The sequence below is a fragment of the Dendropsophus ebraccatus genome, chromosome 12, assembly GCF_027789765.1.
Source record: "Dendropsophus ebraccatus isolate aDenEbr1 chromosome 12, aDenEbr1.pat, whole genome shotgun sequence".
Lineage (NCBI taxonomy): Eukaryota > Metazoa > Chordata > Amphibia > Anura > Hylidae > Dendropsophus > Dendropsophus ebraccatus.
The window spans coordinates 70,215,833-70,236,059 of NC_091465.1; the positions used below are offsets into that span (position 1 = coordinate 70,215,833).

Consider the following 20,227-nt stretch of genomic DNA (forward strand, 5'->3'; position numbering starts at 1 on the left):
TAGCAGCGGAGATGTGTGCAGCCACCAAAGTCGACGAGTGGGTGCGAGCTGCGGAATCAGCAACGCTGTTCAGTCGGGATTCCGTAGTGTGCACATAGCCTAAAAGTTTTGAAATGTGTTCTTTGCTATCACAATATATAAAAAGCAGTATATGCTCCACAGCTAGGCAATGCAATCATAGTCAACCTGTTTTAAAGCTGTAGAGAACTGCCTTGGTCATATGGTAATTTTTACATAGCCCTCTTCCACTTTACATCCATGTCAGACAACTGTACCATCTCTGCTTCCATGTGCACTTCTACATTGAGTTAAAGGAGTTGTCCTACAAAAATCTTTTTCTTTCGAATTGATTGGTTACAGAAAAGTTATATTGATTTATAAGTTACTTCCTTTTAAAAATCTCAAGTCTTCTCATACTTATCAGCTGCTGTATGTCCTGCAGGAAATGGTGTTTTTAGGAACAGTTTTTAGGAACTGTCCAGAGCAGCAGCAAATTCCCATAGAAAACCTCTCCTGCTCTGGCCAGTTCCTGTCTCGTACAGAGATTTCAGCAGAGATTTTCAGTGTCAGACTGAACATAAAATGCCACCTCCTGCAGGACATACAGTTGCTGAGAAGTATGGGAAGACTTGAGATTTTTAAATAGAACTAAATTACAAATCTATATACATTTCTGACACCAGTTGATTTGAAAGAAAAAGATTTTTTGAGAACGCCAAATGCAGCCCACATACAACCAGTGGAGATTAGAGTATAATCAGAGTTTCCATTGATTTCAATGAAGGGCACGGCAGAAAAAAATATTGGTCTAAAACAAGCTGCAAAGCTAAAATGAACTGAGAACAAATAAAGTCTGGATACATTTCCCAGAGTTGAGGGCTTTGACTGGTTTCTCAAAAGTCTATCTTGTTTTCAGAATGTCTGGAAGAGTGTGACCCTCTTCCAACTTGTGTTGATGGAAGACCTCCATTACGAATTGGAGACGATAACGCCGAATGCTGCCCAGAATACATATGTGGTAAGCGTCTGTTCAGAGGAGTCAGCTTATGGGTCGCGTTAGCATGGATACTTAAAAATATTTAACTTTTTAATCTTTCTGTGTTCTATTAACAGAACCTGTAACCACGAAACCACCAGTCACCAAGGTAAACAATGAGCTATATGACTGTGCAGCTTAAAATAAGAGAATACTAACGGAAAAGGCACTGATCTGTTTCACTGAAACTATACAAGACACCCTTTTTAGACATTTGGATAGATAGTGGATCTTATCGGGACACCCCCCTCCCATTAGCCAGATTGGGGAACTAATGCGAAGAGAAGCCTTTGAGCCTTTAGAAAGAAGATGATTAGAGATGAGCGAACCTCGAGCATGCTGGAGTCCATCCGAACCCGAACGATCAGCATTTGATTAGCGGTGGCTGCTGAAGTTGGATAAAGCCCTAAGGCTATGTGGAAAAGATGGATATAGTCATTGGCTGTATCCATGTTTTCCAGACAACCTTAGAGCTTTATCCAAGTTCAGCAGCCCCCACTAATCAAATGCCGATCGTTCGGGTTCGGATCAACTCGAACCCGAACCCGGTTCGCTCATCTCTAAAGATGACGGCTTTTCTTCTTGTTCTTCTGGCAGTAAGGTTCCTCAATACACAAAGAGGTTGTCCACCATCTATCTTTAGGTTCTGATTATGTATAATGTGTTGGGTCGGACTGGCCCACCAGAGGAGCGGAGAATCCTCCGGTGGGCCCTCAGCTTTAGAACCTGCCCTAACATTGACATGTTGTTTCTTACTGGTTCATCCTTAGTGGCCCCTTAGGGTCATTTCCTCTGGTGGGCCCCAGATACCCCAATCCAACACTGTATTTAGGCATATATGACTAATGTATTCTGACGGCATGTGTGTTCTGTACTGTAGGATAAATGTACGGGTGTGATATGTCCCGCAGAAGAGTGTGGCCCAGGTTACACTGTGACTCTACACCAGGGCAATGACCCATGCTGTAAAGAAGTTGAATGTGGTAAGTACAAGCTGGGCATATATTGGGCATATATTGCTATTTGCCACCCATGGCAGTGCTAAGTTGTAATGTGAATATGTTTTTTTTTTTTTTTTTTCCAGTACCTGAACCTGGAACAGTAAGTCTAAAATATTTTTAAATTACATCTGTTTTCATGGTATTTATTGGGCCATCCCCGAGTATATTTAGCATCTGGTAAATTATGGGCATGTCATTTCTATGGAAGGAGGTGGATACCGTAATTCACCATATGATTATGTCATTTTAATGGAACAAAAGAGCTGACTAGCCCGCCTTTGACTTGTTCCTGACTTCTTAGAAAAAAGGAGATAACCAACGAGCACCTATTAGGTTACCCACAAAGATTAATCAAATATGCATGTTATTTTCAAGGAGCAAAGGACACAATAAACCAGCCAAATAAGCCCATAAACAAAGTTTTTGTAAAATGTGTCATCAGAAATGATTAAGAGATGAGCAAAGCAAATTTTTGCTAAATTTATTAACGAAATAACTCGCTCACCTGTCTGTGCTCCCCCTGGTGTCCTCTTCCGGTGTCTTCAGAGTGTGTCCCTGTGTGTCAGTGATTTTCTGAATCGGCTGTCACTCTCTGCTCAGCCAATCACTGACTGACTGAGAAAAGAAAGAGCAGCGACCAGTGATTGGCTGAGCAGGCTGTCACTCTCAAGACACAAGGGTGACAGCCTGCTCAGCCAATCACTGACCATGTCATTGTGTCTTAGTCAGTGATTGCCTAAGCGGGCTGGATGTGGCTGAAGACACGGAAGAGGACACTGGGGGGCCCAGACAGGTAAGTATAGATTTGTTTAAGTTCTGTTTGCGAAGTTTGTAAACCAAATTTTTTCAATACTGTACTTGCATATCTCTACTTATTAACTAAATCAAGTTTTATGTTAAACTTTTTTTTAAGTATTTTGGTAAAGTTTGGTAAAGAATGTTTTTTTTTTTTTTTTTTTTTTAAAAAGCAGTCTTTCCTTCAAGATTACTGTGAAAGGTGACACCAGTATATAAAAGAGATTAGACCGTTCACAATAAATTATACTCAGAGGCCAGCCTCCCCTGACTACACAATGACCTCTGCAGAGGTCAAAGAGCAATCCTAACTATTTAATAGAAGTTAATGGGTCAACTCTAGTTTGTTGTTTTCTAACAACAGAACTGAATAGACTGAAATCCAACTTGCCCAGTCCCTCTTTTGTTTTCATTGGGAGACACCATAGACAAGATCCCCATGAACAATAACCAATTAGCTATAGGTTAAATTTTTTTTAACTATAGTATATATATTGTGAAGGATATTTGATTAACTTTATGTTTCTTATCTTACAGACTGTACCGCCCACTACTCCCAAGGTAGGTTTCACTGAATTCTGTTGAGGGAACAGCTGTTATAGTTTTGTGCAGTGTTTTCAGTCAGTATATATTATTTCTCTGCTAGTAAATCCCATTAAAATGAGTATATATTGTATAAATAAGAGCACACTGGAAGCAGTTGGCTCTTACTCAGTGTAGTGGCGGCATCGGGTTACTGCAACCTTGCCTCCTATTCAATTCAATAGGAGCTGAGGCTGCAGTAATGTGGTATTGCCACTACACTACAGTTTTGAGTCAACTTCTTTTGGCCCCATTCTTAGTATAGTGCAGGCATCGAACAGCTGGTCAGTGGGGGTGCAGGGTGTCAGAACCCTCCTAGATAACTATTGTTAGCCTATCTAGATGTACTTTAATCCATATGTACTTTATGTACTAAAACTGGTAACAATAAATGAGGAGTTTTTTAAAAAAAAACATATTAATCACAGTCACTTCCAATTTTCTGTTTCTGCAGTCATGTGATGGTGTCACATGTATTCCTAAAATTTGTCGCGAAGATGAAAATCGAATTGTAAATGTGGACCCTGAAGATCAGTGCTGCCCCTTGTATACATGTGGTAAGTTTTATGTAATATGATAGGATGTCATACATTTTCGGGATCGGTCATTGGTATTTTCCCTACAAATGTTATTGGGTGTATAGTAGAACAATTTAGCTATGACAAATATGACAAAGCTTTAATTGTTTTGTTTTTGCTTGCAGAACCGCGGGCAACTCTACCTCCTGAGCCTACCACGCCAAAAGTAAGTATGACCCTGCTCTATGGCCAACCATTATACTCCATAGACACAGTAACTTTTTATTTATATATAATATTGTATGTTATTTTAGGACCTATGTCAGGATTATGATTGTCCAGTGTTTAACTGCTTTAAAAAAGGTTCTGTCAAAAAGTTTATTGGAGGAAACGATCCATGTTGTCCATCCTTCACATGTGGTAAGTTAGAATTGATATCATTATAATTGAATTAGAAAAATGTGACAGTGAATGAATATGGATAAACCAAGTGGGGTCCAAATCCTGGAATCCAAAGGAATCGGTCTAGTATGATCATTTTGGGTGCCAGGAGGAGGAATATGGACACAAATAGTCTGGATTTTTACATCTGGAGCCTTCTAAGCTTTTATCATTGTGGAAGACCCAGCATATGCATGCATTACACATACAAGATATTATTCTTATTTTTTTAATTCAAAAAGGGAGCCTCCAAAGTCAACCGTTTTTTTTTTATTATTTTTGACCAGTTGAAACATGGTAGATGTAAGTGTGGAATTGGAAATAACAAAGAGAAGAAGCAAAACATTAAACCCATTTTTTTTTTCTGCAGAATGTGCGCCCTGCAGTTCAGTTCCAAACTGTGGTGAAAGCATCCCGACAATGACCTTCAACAACTCAGTAGAATGCTGTCCAACATATGAGTGCCGTAAGTAGTCATCTCAAATTAGTATAGTGGTCAAAGTGCATAGTGATTCTATCTGGTGAAGAAACCGATACACCCAAAACCACTGAGAGGTAAGGTGAATGACATGGGTTATCTGGTAACATTGGTAGCAAGTGAACGGTCAGTTCTTGAAGGAATAGTGGGCAAGCTTAAAGCGACTCTGTACCTGCATTGTACAAGATTTAGGAGGTACAGTGTATGGCTGCATTATATTCACTGGGTGCAGTATATGGCAGCATTATAGCGACTCTGTACCCACAATCTGACCCCTCCCCCCCAAACAACTTGTACCTTCGGATAGCTGCTTTTAATCCAAGATCTGTCCTGGGGTCCGTTCGGCAGGTGATGCAGTTATTGTCCGAAAAAACAACTTTTAAACTTGCAGCCCGGTATCCAACGGGAGTATCTGTGCCCTAACTTTGCACCCCCCCTCCGTCCCTCCTCCCCACCCTCTTCATCATTAGGAGTGCCACTGGAACATTTTCTCCATGCTGAACATTGTACAGGTGGCCTAACGATCCAGCCCATGTGTCGGGCTGACACAGGTGATGAATAGGAGACAATCTACCTGGAGCATTCCTAATGATGAGGAGGGCGGGGAGGAGGGACAGAGAGGTTGTGCCAGCCTAATGCATACACAATCAAAGCCACTCCCGTTGGGCACAGGGCTGCCAGTTTAAAAGTTGTTTTTTAGGACAATAACTGCATCACCTGCCAAATGGACCGCAGGACAGATCTTGGATTAAAAGCAGCTATCCAAAGGTACAAGCGGATTGAGGGGGTCTGATTTAAGGTTTCGCTTTAAGGATTTTGACAGGGGCATAATAGTGAATTCTAGATGACTCAAAAATGGTAGGTCTTGTAGAGTGTGCACAGTATGCATTGGTTAGTAGTACCTATCCAAAGTGGTCTATGAGAGAACAACCTGTGAACCAGCAACAAGGCCAAGGGTGTCCAGGGGTCATTGATGGGAGTGAAGGCTAGCCATTTTGATCTGATCACAGTATCTGCTGTTTATGACAGAAAGGAGTCACTGACCAAGTCACTGACCCCTCTAGTGGCAGTGGCCTCTTTCAGCCACATAAGGCATTATACTACACTGGTGGTTTATTGTACCTCAAACCATATAAATAATGGTTTGAGTAACATGACAAATAGATCAAATGTTGACTTGGCCTTCCCCTGATGCTACTCTGACCCAGCTTCTTTGGGATGGACTGGAGAAACAAGTCTGATCCATAGAAGCCCCTGCTTCTGACATGTTGTAGAGATTTATCAAATGTTTTGGGAACAGTTAGGGCCCTATTACACGGAGCAATAATTATGGCTCCATGTAATATAGGCAACAATCAGCCGATGACAACAACCATTGGCTGATCGTGTCTTTAGGTCTGGACCTAAAATCATCGGCTCATTAAACGATCTAGCAGGTCGACGCCCGTCTAATAGGAACCTTAGGGTCTGAGTGTTAAGACCCGGGCCAATCTCTAAAAGTGTTTGCTCTCCTCCCTTTGTGTCAGGTGGCTGAGATGAGCTCCCAATGTAAATCTATCTACCATCTTAGTCACAGGTTGCACACTTCTCTTCTTCTTTTATATAATGATCAGGTGGGGTCTGAACACCCAGACCCTAAGGGCCCTATTACATGGGCCAAGCAACGATGTAAACGAGTGCCCATTTGCCCCGATGATCCTAAAACAAGGGCTGCAAGGACATTGTTACCGATGTCCTTGCAGCCCTTGTTTCATACATTACCTGTCCGGGCTGCAGGTCTTCTTCTCCTGGTCCCGCGCGGCAGCATCGGCTTCGGAGTGGAGCTGTCTGAACTTACAGACCTCTCAGCCAATCACTGGCCGCTGCGTTTCCGGCCAGTGATGGACTGAGCGGTCTGTAAGTTCAGACAGGCCCGCTCCGAAGCCGATGCTGCCACGCGGGACCAGGAGAAGAAGACCTGCAGCCCGGACAGGTAATGTATGGTTCTGCTGAAATCGTCGGTCGCCGCCGCGCACTGCTATTCAACCGTAGCAATGCGCTGATGGCGAACGCCGATTTTAGGTCTGAACCTAAATGAACGAACAGCCGATGACACGATCATCGGCTGATCGTTCTCTGTATTCCACGGAGCGAAAATCAGCCGAATGGGGCCCTAAGAGTTCAAAAGTTTTGACATAATGATGTCATTAGTAAAAAAAATATTAAGAATGAATTAAACATATTTTGTGCTTTTTATGACGAAACCTTTTTTACATTTTCTTTCACTGTAGAAACATTACCAACTCCAGAGCCAACTCCGGAAACAACAACAGTAAGTACATTGTTCTTTGCCCTGGGCTTCTTATTTTTTTAACCCCTTCCCGCATAATCATGTACCAGCACGTCCATTTCTGCACACTATTTCGGCAGATGGACGTGCCGGTATGTGACAGGGATGACACGGGCGCAGGAGCTAATTCTCACTTGCTCCTTAGCACCAGACTACAAACTTCTAGTGGTGCCGCTTGGTGTTGAGGAGCAGCTGAAATGATTTAAAGTCTTGAACAAGACTGAATGCACAAATTATTTTTCTTTCAAATCAACTGGTGCCAGAAAGTGCCAGAGGTTTGTAATTTACTTCAATAAAAAAAATCTTAAATGCCAGTGCTCATCAGCTGCTGTATGTTCTGCAGGAAGTGGTATTCTTTCCAGTCTGGAGAGCAGGAGAGGTTTTCTATGGGGATTTACTACTGCTCTTGACAGTTCCTGACATGGACAGAGATGGCAGCAGAGAGAACTGTGTCAGATTTGAGAGAATACATCACTTACTGCAGGACATACAACAGCTGATAAGTACTGGAAGACTGGAGAAATTTTTAATAGAAGTAAATTCACCAACTCTGGCACCAGTTGATTTGAAAGAAAAAAGAAATGGTGAACAACCTCTTTAATGTTGTTGTTGCTGCAGATATTACAATGTGGACATACTGATTTTGTTTCATTTACATTTTTTACAGACCCCTCTAGTCACTGTTCCACCAACTACCGCGGTAAGTTACAGTCTGAGGCTATAAAATCTAAGAAACCCTTCTATACATTGTGACTTTACAGCAGCGAAGAGTCGGAGACTTTTGTATAATGAAGTTAAGCCTGTATAACAAACATACAACCTATAGTGTTGTCTCTCATGTATTACAGAATGAGTGTAATAACAAGGCCTGTAAATCTATGGAATGTACCAAGAAGGGGGCTTCTATTACAACCCTCCCGTCAGCTGATCCGTGCTGTCCTCGCTTCGAGTGCGGTGAGTGTCATGATCCACAATGTGAAAAGATGAAGGATAACAATGACGCATTATAGTGTACATGGAGGCGGCCACTGTGAGATCTACATTTGCAGGATACAGGCTACATTTGCAGGATACAGACTACATCATAAACCCCACAAGATCATGGTTGCCATCCTACATATAGAAACCACCTGCTACAATACTATTATCTTATGGAACAGCTTTTAATGCAATTTTCCCATGTAAGGGTGGGTTCAAACTACGGAATTCTCGCGGATAAACTCAGCGGAATTCCGTTGGCTGTCCACGCACACGGCCGCGCGCCTTTCCGCCGGCTCCATAGACACCATTCTTTGAGCCGGCATATTCCGCTTTCCGCTAAAAGAAGTGACGTGTCACTACTTTCGGCAGATAGCAGAAAAAGCCGGCCCATAGAATGGTGTCTATCAAGCCGGCGGAAAGGCGCGCGGCCATGTGCGTGGACAGCCAACGGAATTCCGCTAAGTTTATCCGCAAGAATTCCTCGGTATGAACCCACCCTATTGACCTCACTTGCAGGTCAATAACCATTTATGCCAAAATCTCTCTATATATGCTGAGAGAATTGCATGTTTAACTCTTTGCAGTCACTCTATAGAAAAGTTTACATGGTCTTTTATTACAGAATGCAGAGCATGCGATCCTCTTCCTGAGTGTAAAGATGGCAGACCACCATTGAGAACTCAAGACCCTGAGCTCTTCTGCTGTCCAGAATATATATGCTGTAAGTAATCATAGGAACCCTGATCATAAGGGACTCCACCATCCATAGTGTTGATTGTATATTTGTCAGAACTAGAGACAAGCAAACTTTTAAAAAGTCAGGTTTGGCAGGTTTGCCGAACGGTAAAGGGGTACTCCGGGCTGGGGGGGCTTTTTTGCGTATGGTCGGGGAGGAGGTGGATGAGGGCAGTGACGTCCCCTTACCTCCCCGGTTCCAGCGCCATGTCTCGGATCGCGCACCTCCGGTCCGCGCTGCCCGGCTGCTTCTTGGTCACTGACGCGGGCTTGAGACATGACGTTTCAAGTCCACTCAGCCAGTCAGTAGCAGAGGTGGGATCCCACTGCAGGTTTTTAGCTGTTTTAATGCAGTTTTCTCCTTATACTTATATGTCTGCGCTCCCTCAGGGTCCTTTTCCAGTCCTTTTCTGGTGTCTTCTATGGTAAAGGGCCACTCAGCCAATCACAGGCTGATTAGGACAGGAGAGCACTGCGGCCTGTAATTGGCTGAGCGGGCTGTCACTCGAGAGACGAGTGACAGCCTGCTCAGCCAAACACAGACTGTGGTGCTCTCCCGTCCTAATCAGCCTGTGACTGGTTGATCGGACCGTCACTCTTGTCTTAGGAGTGACAGCCCGCTCAGCCAATCACACCCTGACTGGGATGTTACAGTACCACGGCCTATAATTGACTGACAGCCCGCTCAGCCAATCACAGGCCATGTTGCTGCCACATCTTAGTCAGTCTGTGATTGGCTGAGTGGGCCTTCACCACAGAAAATGCCGGGATGGAACCAGAGAACCACCAGGAGACTCTGGGGGACGGTGGACAGGTGAGAATATGTGCGCCATCCATCCATTACATGAGCGCCGCCATCTTGCCAAACCCCTCTGAACTTTGCAGAAAGTTTGGTTCATTAACCAACCAAATACTTGGCAGTGTTCCAAACGAATCTGGGTTTGGCACGTTTGGTTCCCTCATCTCTAGTCAGAACTGAACGAAATCACAAGGAAATAAATAGTGTAATACTTTTTACTTATGTAAAAAATATATATATATACAATGTTGCAATTAATATAAAATTAACATAAAGCAATCTTGTGTTTTGTTAACAGTACCAGAGCCCACGCCTACACCACCAAAGGTATGACATCCCACCATCATCAGTAGGCGGCCTTGTACTTTGTCTTGTCAACACAGTAGGGTTATAGGTTGAATTTGATGGACTCTTTTTTTTCCCCAACCTTATACAGGATGAATGTGAGGGTGTTGACTGCAAAGTCCCAACTTGTGGTGATAATTACAATCTGGTTGAAGTTAAGTCACAGGACCAATGCTGCAAGGCCTATGTGTGCGGTGAGTATATATCCATTCATTTCTCCATGTGATGGATTGGATTATATTCATGAAGGTGTATGGGACTTTCAATAAGGGTCAGATGAGCTCACGAGGGGGTATTTGGATCCAGTCCCTAATGGCAACATTAGGGCACATAAGGTCCAGCAGAGTTTAGGATTGTATTTGTATAGCTTGATGGACCTCTTTAGGTCTCCAGGTATTCCCTCTAAGTAATCAGTAACTAATCCAAAGCTGGATTTTCCTCAATGGAAATGTATGGTTTATTAAAACAAAATATGCTATATGTTCTTCAATTCATAAGTAAATAAAATAAGGATATATATATATATATATATATATATATACTATGTAATGTAAATTTACATATATTAGCATATTAACATTGCTATTTCGGTCCATAATTACTATAGTTTTCAAGGAACTATATGTGTCCTATAACATCAGGGCTTTAAAGGGGTTATCCAGTGCTACAAAAACATGGCCACTTTTGCACCACTCTTGTCTCCAGTTTGGGTGGGGTTTGAAACTCAGTTCCATTAAAGTAAATATGGAGCATAATTGCCAACCACACCTGAACTGGAGACAAGAGTGGCGCAAAAGTGGAAATGTTTTTGTAGCGCTGGATAACCCCTTTAAGTACTTGTTTTGCTTTGTGTTGCCCTTACCTCAAATTGGAATTCTTGTGAACTAATTGCTGTTTTTGTTTTTTTTTACATTTTACAGACCCAATACCTACTGTAAGTATCTCCAGTATTTGACGTATTCCTTATTCCTTCTGTGTTGTTCCCTCTGTCCTATGTAAGGCTATGTGCAAATTGCAACACCGGCCGTGACTAATAGAAAATATACATTGCATTCATTACAATGGAATCCCGGCCGGAGTGTATACACATAGGCGGACATTTATCAAACATGGTGTAAAGTGAAACTGGCTCAGTTGCCCCTAGCAACCAATTAGATTCCACCTTTTATTCCTCACAGACTCTTTGGAAAATTAAAGGTGGAATCTGGTTGGTTGCTAGGGGCAACTGAGCCAGTTTCACTTTACACCATGTTTGATAAATCTCCCCCATAGTATACACTCTGGGTGGGATCCCTAGTGGCTGGACGAAAAACTGACATGTCAGTTTTGTGTGACACTATTCATTGAATAGCGGCCGCACAACACTCGCAGTTCACAGACGCACTTTCCATTGTCGGCTATGGTGTATTGGGATGCAGGCACACCCAAATGCGCCCGCATCCCAATTAACCAGAAATGAAGTTCATTATGGCCGGGATGAACTTCACTGAAACTGTCCGTTCTGTGACTGGGCTGGGTCACAGAAAGGCCGGTGTCTTACGCTGTGTGAACCCGGCCTAATACTTTTTATTTTTTCACTGGTTCTATAGCTGTAACTTTTATATATTTTTTGTTGTTCTGAATATACTGTATTTTGTTTTTTTTAATTCTAAATGTTTAAACTATATTAGTCATTGAAGTAATACGAACACACCTAGCCTGCCTAGGTCCCAGTACCCATTCCACCTAGGAGGGAGATGTATAAAAAATGTAATTCACCGAATTTCTTGCCAGCAAATACCAGGCTAGCTATCAAGGATTATGTTGTCTACTTACTATATATATTCTTTATGTCATTTAACATTTTTGCCTTTTATTTTACAGACTCCACCAGTTACCACAGTAAGTTTCCTACACTTTATTTAGTACTTACTACGTGACACTACAATCAGCCAGACATTGAGCAGTACATAGTGTTAGTGCTGGTGTTATCCCATTACTAATGTGACTATTTGGCTTTCTTTACCTAACAGCCTTGTGAGATGTCCGGCTGTCCTCCAGATGACTGTGCTGAAGGTGAAAAAGCGATAGGGCACTATCCCCCGGGTGACTGCTGCCCCGTCTACGTATGCGGTAAGTAACTTCTATCCATTTCCATTTTATACACAATAAGAACATGCATCCAGTATGCAGTATACTAACACAACTACATGATGCTATTATAGTGGCTGACTATGTGATGAAACTGTACGATGAGAACATGTCATAATAGATAATATGCTTATGGCCATGTTCACACGCTGTTTAATAACCATTTCATTTTCAAATAACGTCCGTTTTTTTCACTCTTCAATGATTAATATTGAAGTCTATGAAAACAACGGCCATTGGTTCACACAAAGTATAAAATAACGGCCATTATTTTAGGTAAATCACACACAGTTCTTCTGACCATCCTTTGTATTAAAGTTAATAGACTTTTTCATTAAAGAGACGCCCAAAAGGGGCCATCTTTGACTTTGAACGAGAATGATGTTTCGTCATTGCAATGACAGCCGCTAAACCACGGCCATTGTTTTGGTATAAAATAACGGCCATTAAAAAACAGCCTAAGGGTGCCTTCACACCTACCGGATCCGCAGCGGATTTGACCCTGCAAGTTTATCGCAATGAAATCGGCTGCAATAACGATTACTATGTAACTCAATGGCAATGTATTTCCGCAGCAGCGTATTATGTGCGTTTATTTGTACCATGCGGATTTTGTGCGGGAAATCCACTGCGGATCCGGTAGGTGTGAAGGCACCTTAAAGGAGTTCTCTCTCTATATCAGTACAATTCCCATTATTCCCAGATATGATGGGAATTGTAGTTTTGCAACAACTGGAGGGCCGAAGGTTTCCCATCCCTGCTCTCACTATATATAGTACCATCTGAAGCTTCCTATAGAGATTACCATCACTGACATCAGTCATTCACATAAATTGAAGTATAATACCATCTCTACGGGCCCATGTGCCGATTTACTTGTGGTTGCAAAGCAATCTATAAATATTTTGTTCAGACTTATTTTTTTTTTCCTTGCAGAACCCATAATAACACCCACTCCTGAGCCAACCACAACCCCTGTAAGTATAATCCAAAGCGTCCTACTAACTTACGTGTCATATAAGATTTGTCTGCTGAGAAAAAGTCAATGGTCCTAATCGTATCATTACAGGACGAGTGCCAGTTCGTGGAGTGTAAAGTACAACAGTGCACTAGGGAAGGCGAGACGCCAGAGCGCGTCGGCTGGGAGAACCACTGCTGTCCTGCCTATGAATGCAGTAAGCTACTCAATACTGGGGGCATGTTGTCTATTGAAGGGTCTTTCAAGGCACTTAGCCTTGTCTGATGACATGGAAATGGCTGCAAGTCACTCAGCCGGTGCAAGTTCAGCATGTCATCATCTACTGCCTCAAAATGGCAGCAATAGAATAAGGGTTAGGCAGGTAAAACCCCTTTAATGTAGAGGTATACTATGGCTCTGCACGTGTGAAACTACAACTCCTAGTATGGCCTCACCATTTGCAGCGGTCAGTGCATGATCGGAGTTGTCGTTTCACAACAGTTGGAGAGGTATAACTTGGGGATTGCTGCTCTAGATAACTTCACTTATATATGGTTTATTCCATTGATCTTATAGAGTGCCAATCATGCAGTCCGCAACCTTTCTGTGGTGGAGAAGCCCCATTGATAAACTTTAATGTAGAGACCCATTGTTGTGCGACCTATGAATGCCGTAAGTACTATACAGAAATTTACAATTCTTTCATGATCTATACTCTTACTATATGTGGTATAATATACATGAGCAGCCCACCACTGACAACAATTTCCTTCCGATTTCAGCCCCCCCTCCTCCTCCTCCTACTACCACAGTAAGTACAATAAACTGATATTGGGATCTGCATAGTATGAATTATCATATATACTTAGGCACCATGGTTTTGCAACAGTACAAAACTGTACAAAACTGTACATCATATACCATTAGGCTACATTTACACATTCAGCACAGTAGCGCAGCGATTTAAAAGGGTTATCCAGCGGAAAAAAAAAATTCTTTCAAATCAACTGGTTTTAGAACGTTATATAGATTTGTGATTTACTTCTATTTAAAAATCTCAAGTCTTCTAGTACTTATCAGCTGGTGTATATCCTGCAAAAAAAGTTGTTTTCTTTCCAGTCTGACACAGTGCTCTCTGCTGCCACCTCTGTCCATGACAGAAACTGTGCAGAACAGCAGCAAATCTCATAAAAAAAACCTTCTCCTGCTCTGGACAGTTCCTGACATGGACAGGGGTGGCAGCGGAGATCACTGTGTCAGACTGAAAAGAAAACAACATTTCCTGCAGGATTTACAGCAGCTGATAAGTACTAGAACATTGAGATTTTTAAACAAAAGTAAATTACAAATCTATATAACTTTCTGAAACCAGTTGATTTGAAAGAAAAAGATTTTTGCTGGATTACCCCTTTAATCTGTTTCAGGGCTCCTGGCATCATAATGACTACCAGGGGTTCCGAAGTCCAGTGCGTAGCAGATTGTCCGTGTATGTATGGATCGTGAACAGAACCTGCGAATGACCCCTTAGACCAATTGGCTGCTTGTTTTTGTTGATGAATCTAGTCTAAAATAAAATAAAAAAGTAATGGCCACAAAGGGGATCTGCCACCGCTTTCCCCGCTTCACATGACTGTACCATTCTCAGGCATGCTGACAGTTTGGTTGCTATAGGGGTACTCCCTAACAATCCCATTTAGACTATGTTCACACAACGGCCATTATTTGATACTCAAAATGACGGCCGTTATTTTGAATACCTAACAACGGACGTTATTTAACATACTTTGGTGGCCTTGACGGCTGTGACAATGCTGTTGGTACATTAATTATATTTAGGTTGAATGTTGGCCGCGTTCAACACCCTATTTGGGTGTGTATATTTTTAAAAGTCCATTGAATTTTGATGAAAAGACCTCGAAAGGACGTCCCAAAAAAAAAAAAAAAAAAAATGAGTGTGGGAACAACTTAAAATATAGGTCAGTGTTCACTAAATAACGTCCGCCAATAAATGTCCTGAACAATAATGTGACAGCCGCTGCAAACAACGCCTGTTATTCTATGCATTGTGTGAACTAAAGGCCGTTGTTTCCATAGACTTCAATGGAAATAATTGAAGACTGTAAATAAGGGTCATTATTTTACTAAAAAAAGACAGTGTGTGAACATTGCCTTAAAGAAATAGCTCTTTAAAGCATTACTGTTATTTTCAGCAAATTTTGACACGTCTTATGACATGAAAAAAGTAACTTATTGCACCTGGTCTTACTCCTGAGACCCACTGCGATTTCAAGATACAGACAGGGGGAGGGCACAGCAGCAAGCTGTAATTCCTAGCTGTCAATCTAACTCAATTCCCGCACTTCATTAGAGTCTATGGAGCAAATGAGTCAGATGTCTCTGCCAGCTGGAGACAGAAGTGCACTGCCTCACATAGCCCCTAGGTGTGTTTTAAGATCACAGCAGGGCTCAAGTGTGAGACTTGGTGCGATCAGTAACTTTTGTCATGTCTGAGGATGTTACTATGTGATCAGTGAACTTCGAGTACGTTGGGTAATCTATAATCAGCATTTAATTACTGGTGGCTGAAGAGGTTGGATGAAGCCCTAAGGCTGCCTGGAGAACATGGATACAACCTATGTTTTCCAAGCAGCCTTAGGGCTTCATCCAACCTCTTCAGCCACCGGTAATCAAATGCTGATTATAGATTACCCAACGTACTCAAGTTCGCTCATCTCCAGATGTGACTGTTCATTCAGTTCTCTTTTAACTTTCATAGAAACACATACAAGTAACATCAACTACAATATAAAGATGTACAACTCCAATTCTGTATCCATAGTCATTAGCACAAGAGATGAGCGAACCTCAAGCATGCTGGAGTCCATCCGAACCCGAACTTTCGGCATTTGATTAGCGGTGGCTGCTGAAGTTGGATAAAGCCCTAAGGCTATGTGGAAATCATGGATATAGTCATTGGCTGTATCCATGTTTTCCAGACAACCTTGGAGCTTTATCCAAGTTCAGCAGCCCCAGCTAATCAAATGCCGAACGTTCGGGTTCGGATCGACTCGAACCCGAACCCGGTTCGCTCATCTCTAATTAGCACGTATTAATCAATCTTTCCATTTTCCCGTAGACTCCTATCATCATCACATCTCCCCCTCTGGTAAGTTACATTAGTGGGAAACATGACTCAAACTTAAACATGGAAAACATCCTTGTGGTATTAGTTTTTTTTCCCCGCAACATTGATAAAACTTTTAGGGTGTTTGTATTATAGTTCAAGAAGAGAAATCTCTGCTTTATAGTCCACTAGATAATAATAAAAATAATAATATTTATTTGTATAGCGCCAACAGATTCTGCAGCGCATTGGAGTCAATTCTGCATAGATTGTATTAGGGGTGAGGCAGAGCCGGCTCCAGGTTTTTGTGGGTCTTTGGGCGTCAGAGCCTCAGCGAGCCATTCTTCCATCCATGCACTGTGCATAATGACTTGAGACACCACTAAGACAGTACTTACATCTCAGTCTTCTCCCTCCTCTCTGCCTGACCAATCTCCACACAGTTGTATTGAGGACCTGCGGGTCATGTGATCAGGTCCTTCATCCCCCTCGCTCTGCAGGACACTGCCAGGTCCTGCTCCGTCTCAGTCTTCTGATGTTCAGTGCTCACTCTGCACTACAGTGAGCAGGCTGAACATCAGAACACCGGGCCCCTCTCCCTCTGTGGACCCCTGGAGGTGCGGTGGGCCCTGGCACTTACCCGGACAAGCCCTGTGCTGCCACTGGCCGCTGGACTGAGGCCTAGTTGCTTTATGTTATGTCTTATGACATGACCGTATCATCATGGCTGTTTCCATTGCTTATCCTCAGTATTAAAGCGAATGTACCATTAGGTTAATATTATCTCTGCATAGAACGGCCGGTGCCGCAGTCCGTTTTCTGAACAGCGGCCCTGTTCCTGTGTAAGGCGCCATTCTATCCACAGGTACCGGGCTGGGGCTGAAGCACTGGAGGCGGGCCGGCCCACCCCCAATGGGAGGAAACTCCCACTCCTCTATTACACAGCACCAGTTTCCCCGCGCCGGGGCGTTCTATACATAGGTAATATTAAAGGGAATGTACCTGATGGTACATTCGCTTTAGCCCATTATATCTCTGGACTGCTGACTGTCATGTGAACACACCCCTACGTCGCTATCTATGATAGAACCCTAAATGAATAAGCTACCTATTAAACTCTAAGACATAATATAAGTTATTTCTTTAGGAATCAATAGGGAATCAAAAGAGACAGTGGCAGCTAAGATTTGGAGACTTTGTATAATGACAAGAAAGCTGTATGATGAACATATAATGACGCTGCTTATATAATGTATTACAGGATGAGTGTAATAAAACACTGTGCAAATCTGTGCAATGTACCAAGGAGGGGGCTGTTACCCAGATCCTCCCTTCACCTGATCTCTGCTGTCCTCACTTGACATGCGGTGAGTGTCATGACCCACAATATAAGTGATGGGATAAAGCATTATAGTATATACTGAGGTGGCCACTGTAAGATCTTTATTCACAACATACGGGCTGCCATAAAGCTTGAAAGGAAAGCCTACATATAGTAATCACCAGCTACAATACCATTATTTTAGGGAAGTGTTCCCATGCTACAGCTTCATGTTAAAGGGAACCTGTCATCAAGACAATGTTATCTAATTTATCGCCATCATGTTATAGAGCAGGAGGAGCTGAGCAGATTGATATATATCTTTCTGGGAAAAGATTTAGTATAAGTTGTAACATGTCAATTTAAATCCCTGCTCATTCTGTGATAAGGAGTCCAGTGGGCGGGGTCATTCAATGGTCTGGACTCTTTACCATGGAAACATCAGAGATTTCTATCAATAAATTACAAGTTATACTGAATCTTTTTCCATGAAGACATATATCAATCTGCTCAGCTCCTTAAGCTCTATAACATGATGCTAATAGCTTAGATAACATTTTCATGGTGACAGGTTTAAGCTATGGGAAAACTGCTTGTATGATGGACACTTTGCATGTCCATGACATTAGAATGATATCAATAGCCGTTCATGATAAACATTACTATACACTTTGATTCTAACTAGATATCAGTATAATGGGAAGGAAATGTCATGTCTGCTGTAGTTTATGGAGAAGTTTATATCGCTTTTTGTTGCAGAATGCAGAGCATGCGATCCTCTTCCTGAGTGTAAAGATGGCAGACCACCAATGAGAATCCAAGACCCCGAGCTCTTCTGCTGTCCAGAATATATATGCTGTAAGTAATCATAGGAACCCTGATCATAAGGCACTTCCCCATCCATGGTATTGACTGTATATTTGTCAGCACCAGAAACTAGAATTATATATATATATATATATATATATATATATATATATATATATATTATGTAACGATCAACATAAAATTAACATAAAGCAATCTTGTATTTTGTCAACAGTACCAGAACCCACGCCTACACCACCAAAGGTATGACTTCCCACCGTCACCAGTAGTTGTCCCATTACTATATGTCCCATTAGTGACTATTAGTGTATTCTATGAATGGGGCACAGGATACAGATATGCTCCTATAAGGAACTATTCATGCAATGTAATATGATATTCAAAACCTGTATCTGGTTCTTATACAGGATGAATGTGAGGGTGTTATCTGCAAAGTCCCAACTTGTAATGCTCATTCTAATCTGGTTGAAGTTAAGATATATGACCCATGCTGCAAGGTCTATGTGTGCGGTAAGTCAGTATCCATTCCTATCTCCATGTGATGGAGGGGACTGTAGTCATGAAGGTGTGTTGGGGAGGGAGCAGGGGGTGATAGAGTAAAGTTATATGTGGCATGTAGATTTGTAGATATGTAGATTTTTATTTTCAACAATCAATGTTGATCCAAGTAATCACATACAGGGAGCAGCAATATCTCAGGGATTGTCTGTAATCCCTCATCTATGCATAATGAGGGTATGGGTATGGCAAATACATAAGAGGCATGCTTAAATAGTCATTAGGCGTGCCAAAAGTTACTGATCGCAGCAGGTCTCATTGCTATTAGGAGATATAGACAGGGAGAGAGCACAGCGGCCATGTCATCCACTCCCAATTCTGACAATGAGGCCTCATAAACTTACATTGTCGGAATTAGATGATACAGAAATACGGCACGGTAGTCTCCACGGCCATATCTCCTCATCACAGTGGGTCATTTTTAAGTCTAAAAACCAATATATATACATTTATACTTTATTTAGTTTGTATTTAAAAAATGGGAATTATGTAATTGTAAATCGTCCAGTAAATTGTAGCACATTGGCATTTACATTTATTAGCATATTAAAGGGGTTATCCAGTGAAAATCTTTTTCTTTCAAACTGGTTTCAGAAAGTTATACAGATTTGTAATTTACTTCTGTTTAAAAATCTCAAGTCTTCCAGTACCATTCAGCTGCTGTATGTCCTGCAGGAAGTGGTGTTTTCTTTCCAGTATGACACAGTGCTGCCACCTCTGTCCATGTCAGGAACTGTCCAGGGCAGGAGAGGTTTTCTATTGTGATGTACTGCTAATCTGGACAGTTCCTGTCATAGACAGAGGTGGCAGCAGAGAGCACTGTGTCAGACTGGAAAGAATACACCACTTCCTGCAGGACATACAGCAGCTGATAAGTATGGGATTTTTTAATAGAAGTAAATTACGGTTTAAAAAAAAAAAGATCTGCCTGGAGTACCCCTTTAACATAGTTTATTTCAGTCTGTATTTATGATAGAAATAGAAATCATAGAAATATAAATCATTGTGATTAATGGCATTTTGCTGTATTTTTTTTTTCTTTTATAGATCCAATACCTACAGTAAGTATCCACACTCCTTTTTATATATTCCTTCCCTATTGTCCTATGTGTTTCCTCTCTCCTATGCAATACTTTTTATTTTTCCTCTTTTCCTTTTTTAAATTTTTTTTTTATAAATGATTATTTGACCACATGGTCGTATATATATTTGTTGCACCAGGTTTAAGACGTTCGGCTTATTTTTTATATAAAAAAATCTGATGCTCC

General features: G+C 41.7%; 1 protein-coding gene across 1 annotated transcript in view; it reads left to right on the forward strand.

The window, feature by feature from the left end:
• LOC138768744 (uncharacterized) overlaps positions 1–20,227 on the forward strand; it is a 103,799-nt gene that overhangs the window by 78,113 nt on the left and 5,459 nt on the right. The window contains exons 73-100 of the mRNA XM_069946698.1: positions 917–1,018; positions 1,114–1,145; positions 1,917–2,019; positions 2,121–2,137; positions 3,370–3,393; positions 3,869–3,971; positions 4,118–4,158; positions 4,247–4,352; positions 4,744–4,839; positions 7,122–7,162; positions 7,848–7,880; positions 8,029–8,134; positions 8,784–8,882; positions 9,994–10,022; positions 10,132–10,234; positions 10,961–10,974; positions 11,904–11,921; positions 12,053–12,152; positions 13,107–13,147; positions 13,240–13,345; positions 13,705–13,800; positions 13,911–13,939; positions 16,265–16,294; positions 17,514–17,619; positions 18,333–18,431; positions 18,616–18,644; positions 18,809–18,911; positions 20,007–20,020. Coding sequence (XP_069802799.1) covers positions 917–1,018; positions 1,114–1,145; positions 1,917–2,019; positions 2,121–2,137; positions 3,370–3,393; positions 3,869–3,971; positions 4,118–4,158; positions 4,247–4,352; positions 4,744–4,839; positions 7,122–7,162; positions 7,848–7,880; positions 8,029–8,134; positions 8,784–8,882; positions 9,994–10,022; positions 10,132–10,234; positions 10,961–10,974; positions 11,904–11,921; positions 12,053–12,152; positions 13,107–13,147; positions 13,240–13,345; positions 13,705–13,800; positions 13,911–13,939; positions 16,265–16,294; positions 17,514–17,619; positions 18,333–18,431; positions 18,616–18,644; positions 18,809–18,911; positions 20,007–20,020 — 1,820 coding nt within the window. The remainder of the gene's footprint in view (positions 1–916; positions 1,019–1,113; positions 1,146–1,916; positions 2,020–2,120; positions 2,138–3,369; positions 3,394–3,868; positions 3,972–4,117; positions 4,159–4,246; positions 4,353–4,743; positions 4,840–7,121; positions 7,163–7,847; positions 7,881–8,028; positions 8,135–8,783; positions 8,883–9,993; positions 10,023–10,131; positions 10,235–10,960; positions 10,975–11,903; positions 11,922–12,052; positions 12,153–13,106; positions 13,148–13,239; positions 13,346–13,704; positions 13,801–13,910; positions 13,940–16,264; positions 16,295–17,513; positions 17,620–18,332; positions 18,432–18,615; positions 18,645–18,808; positions 18,912–20,006; positions 20,021–20,227) is intronic.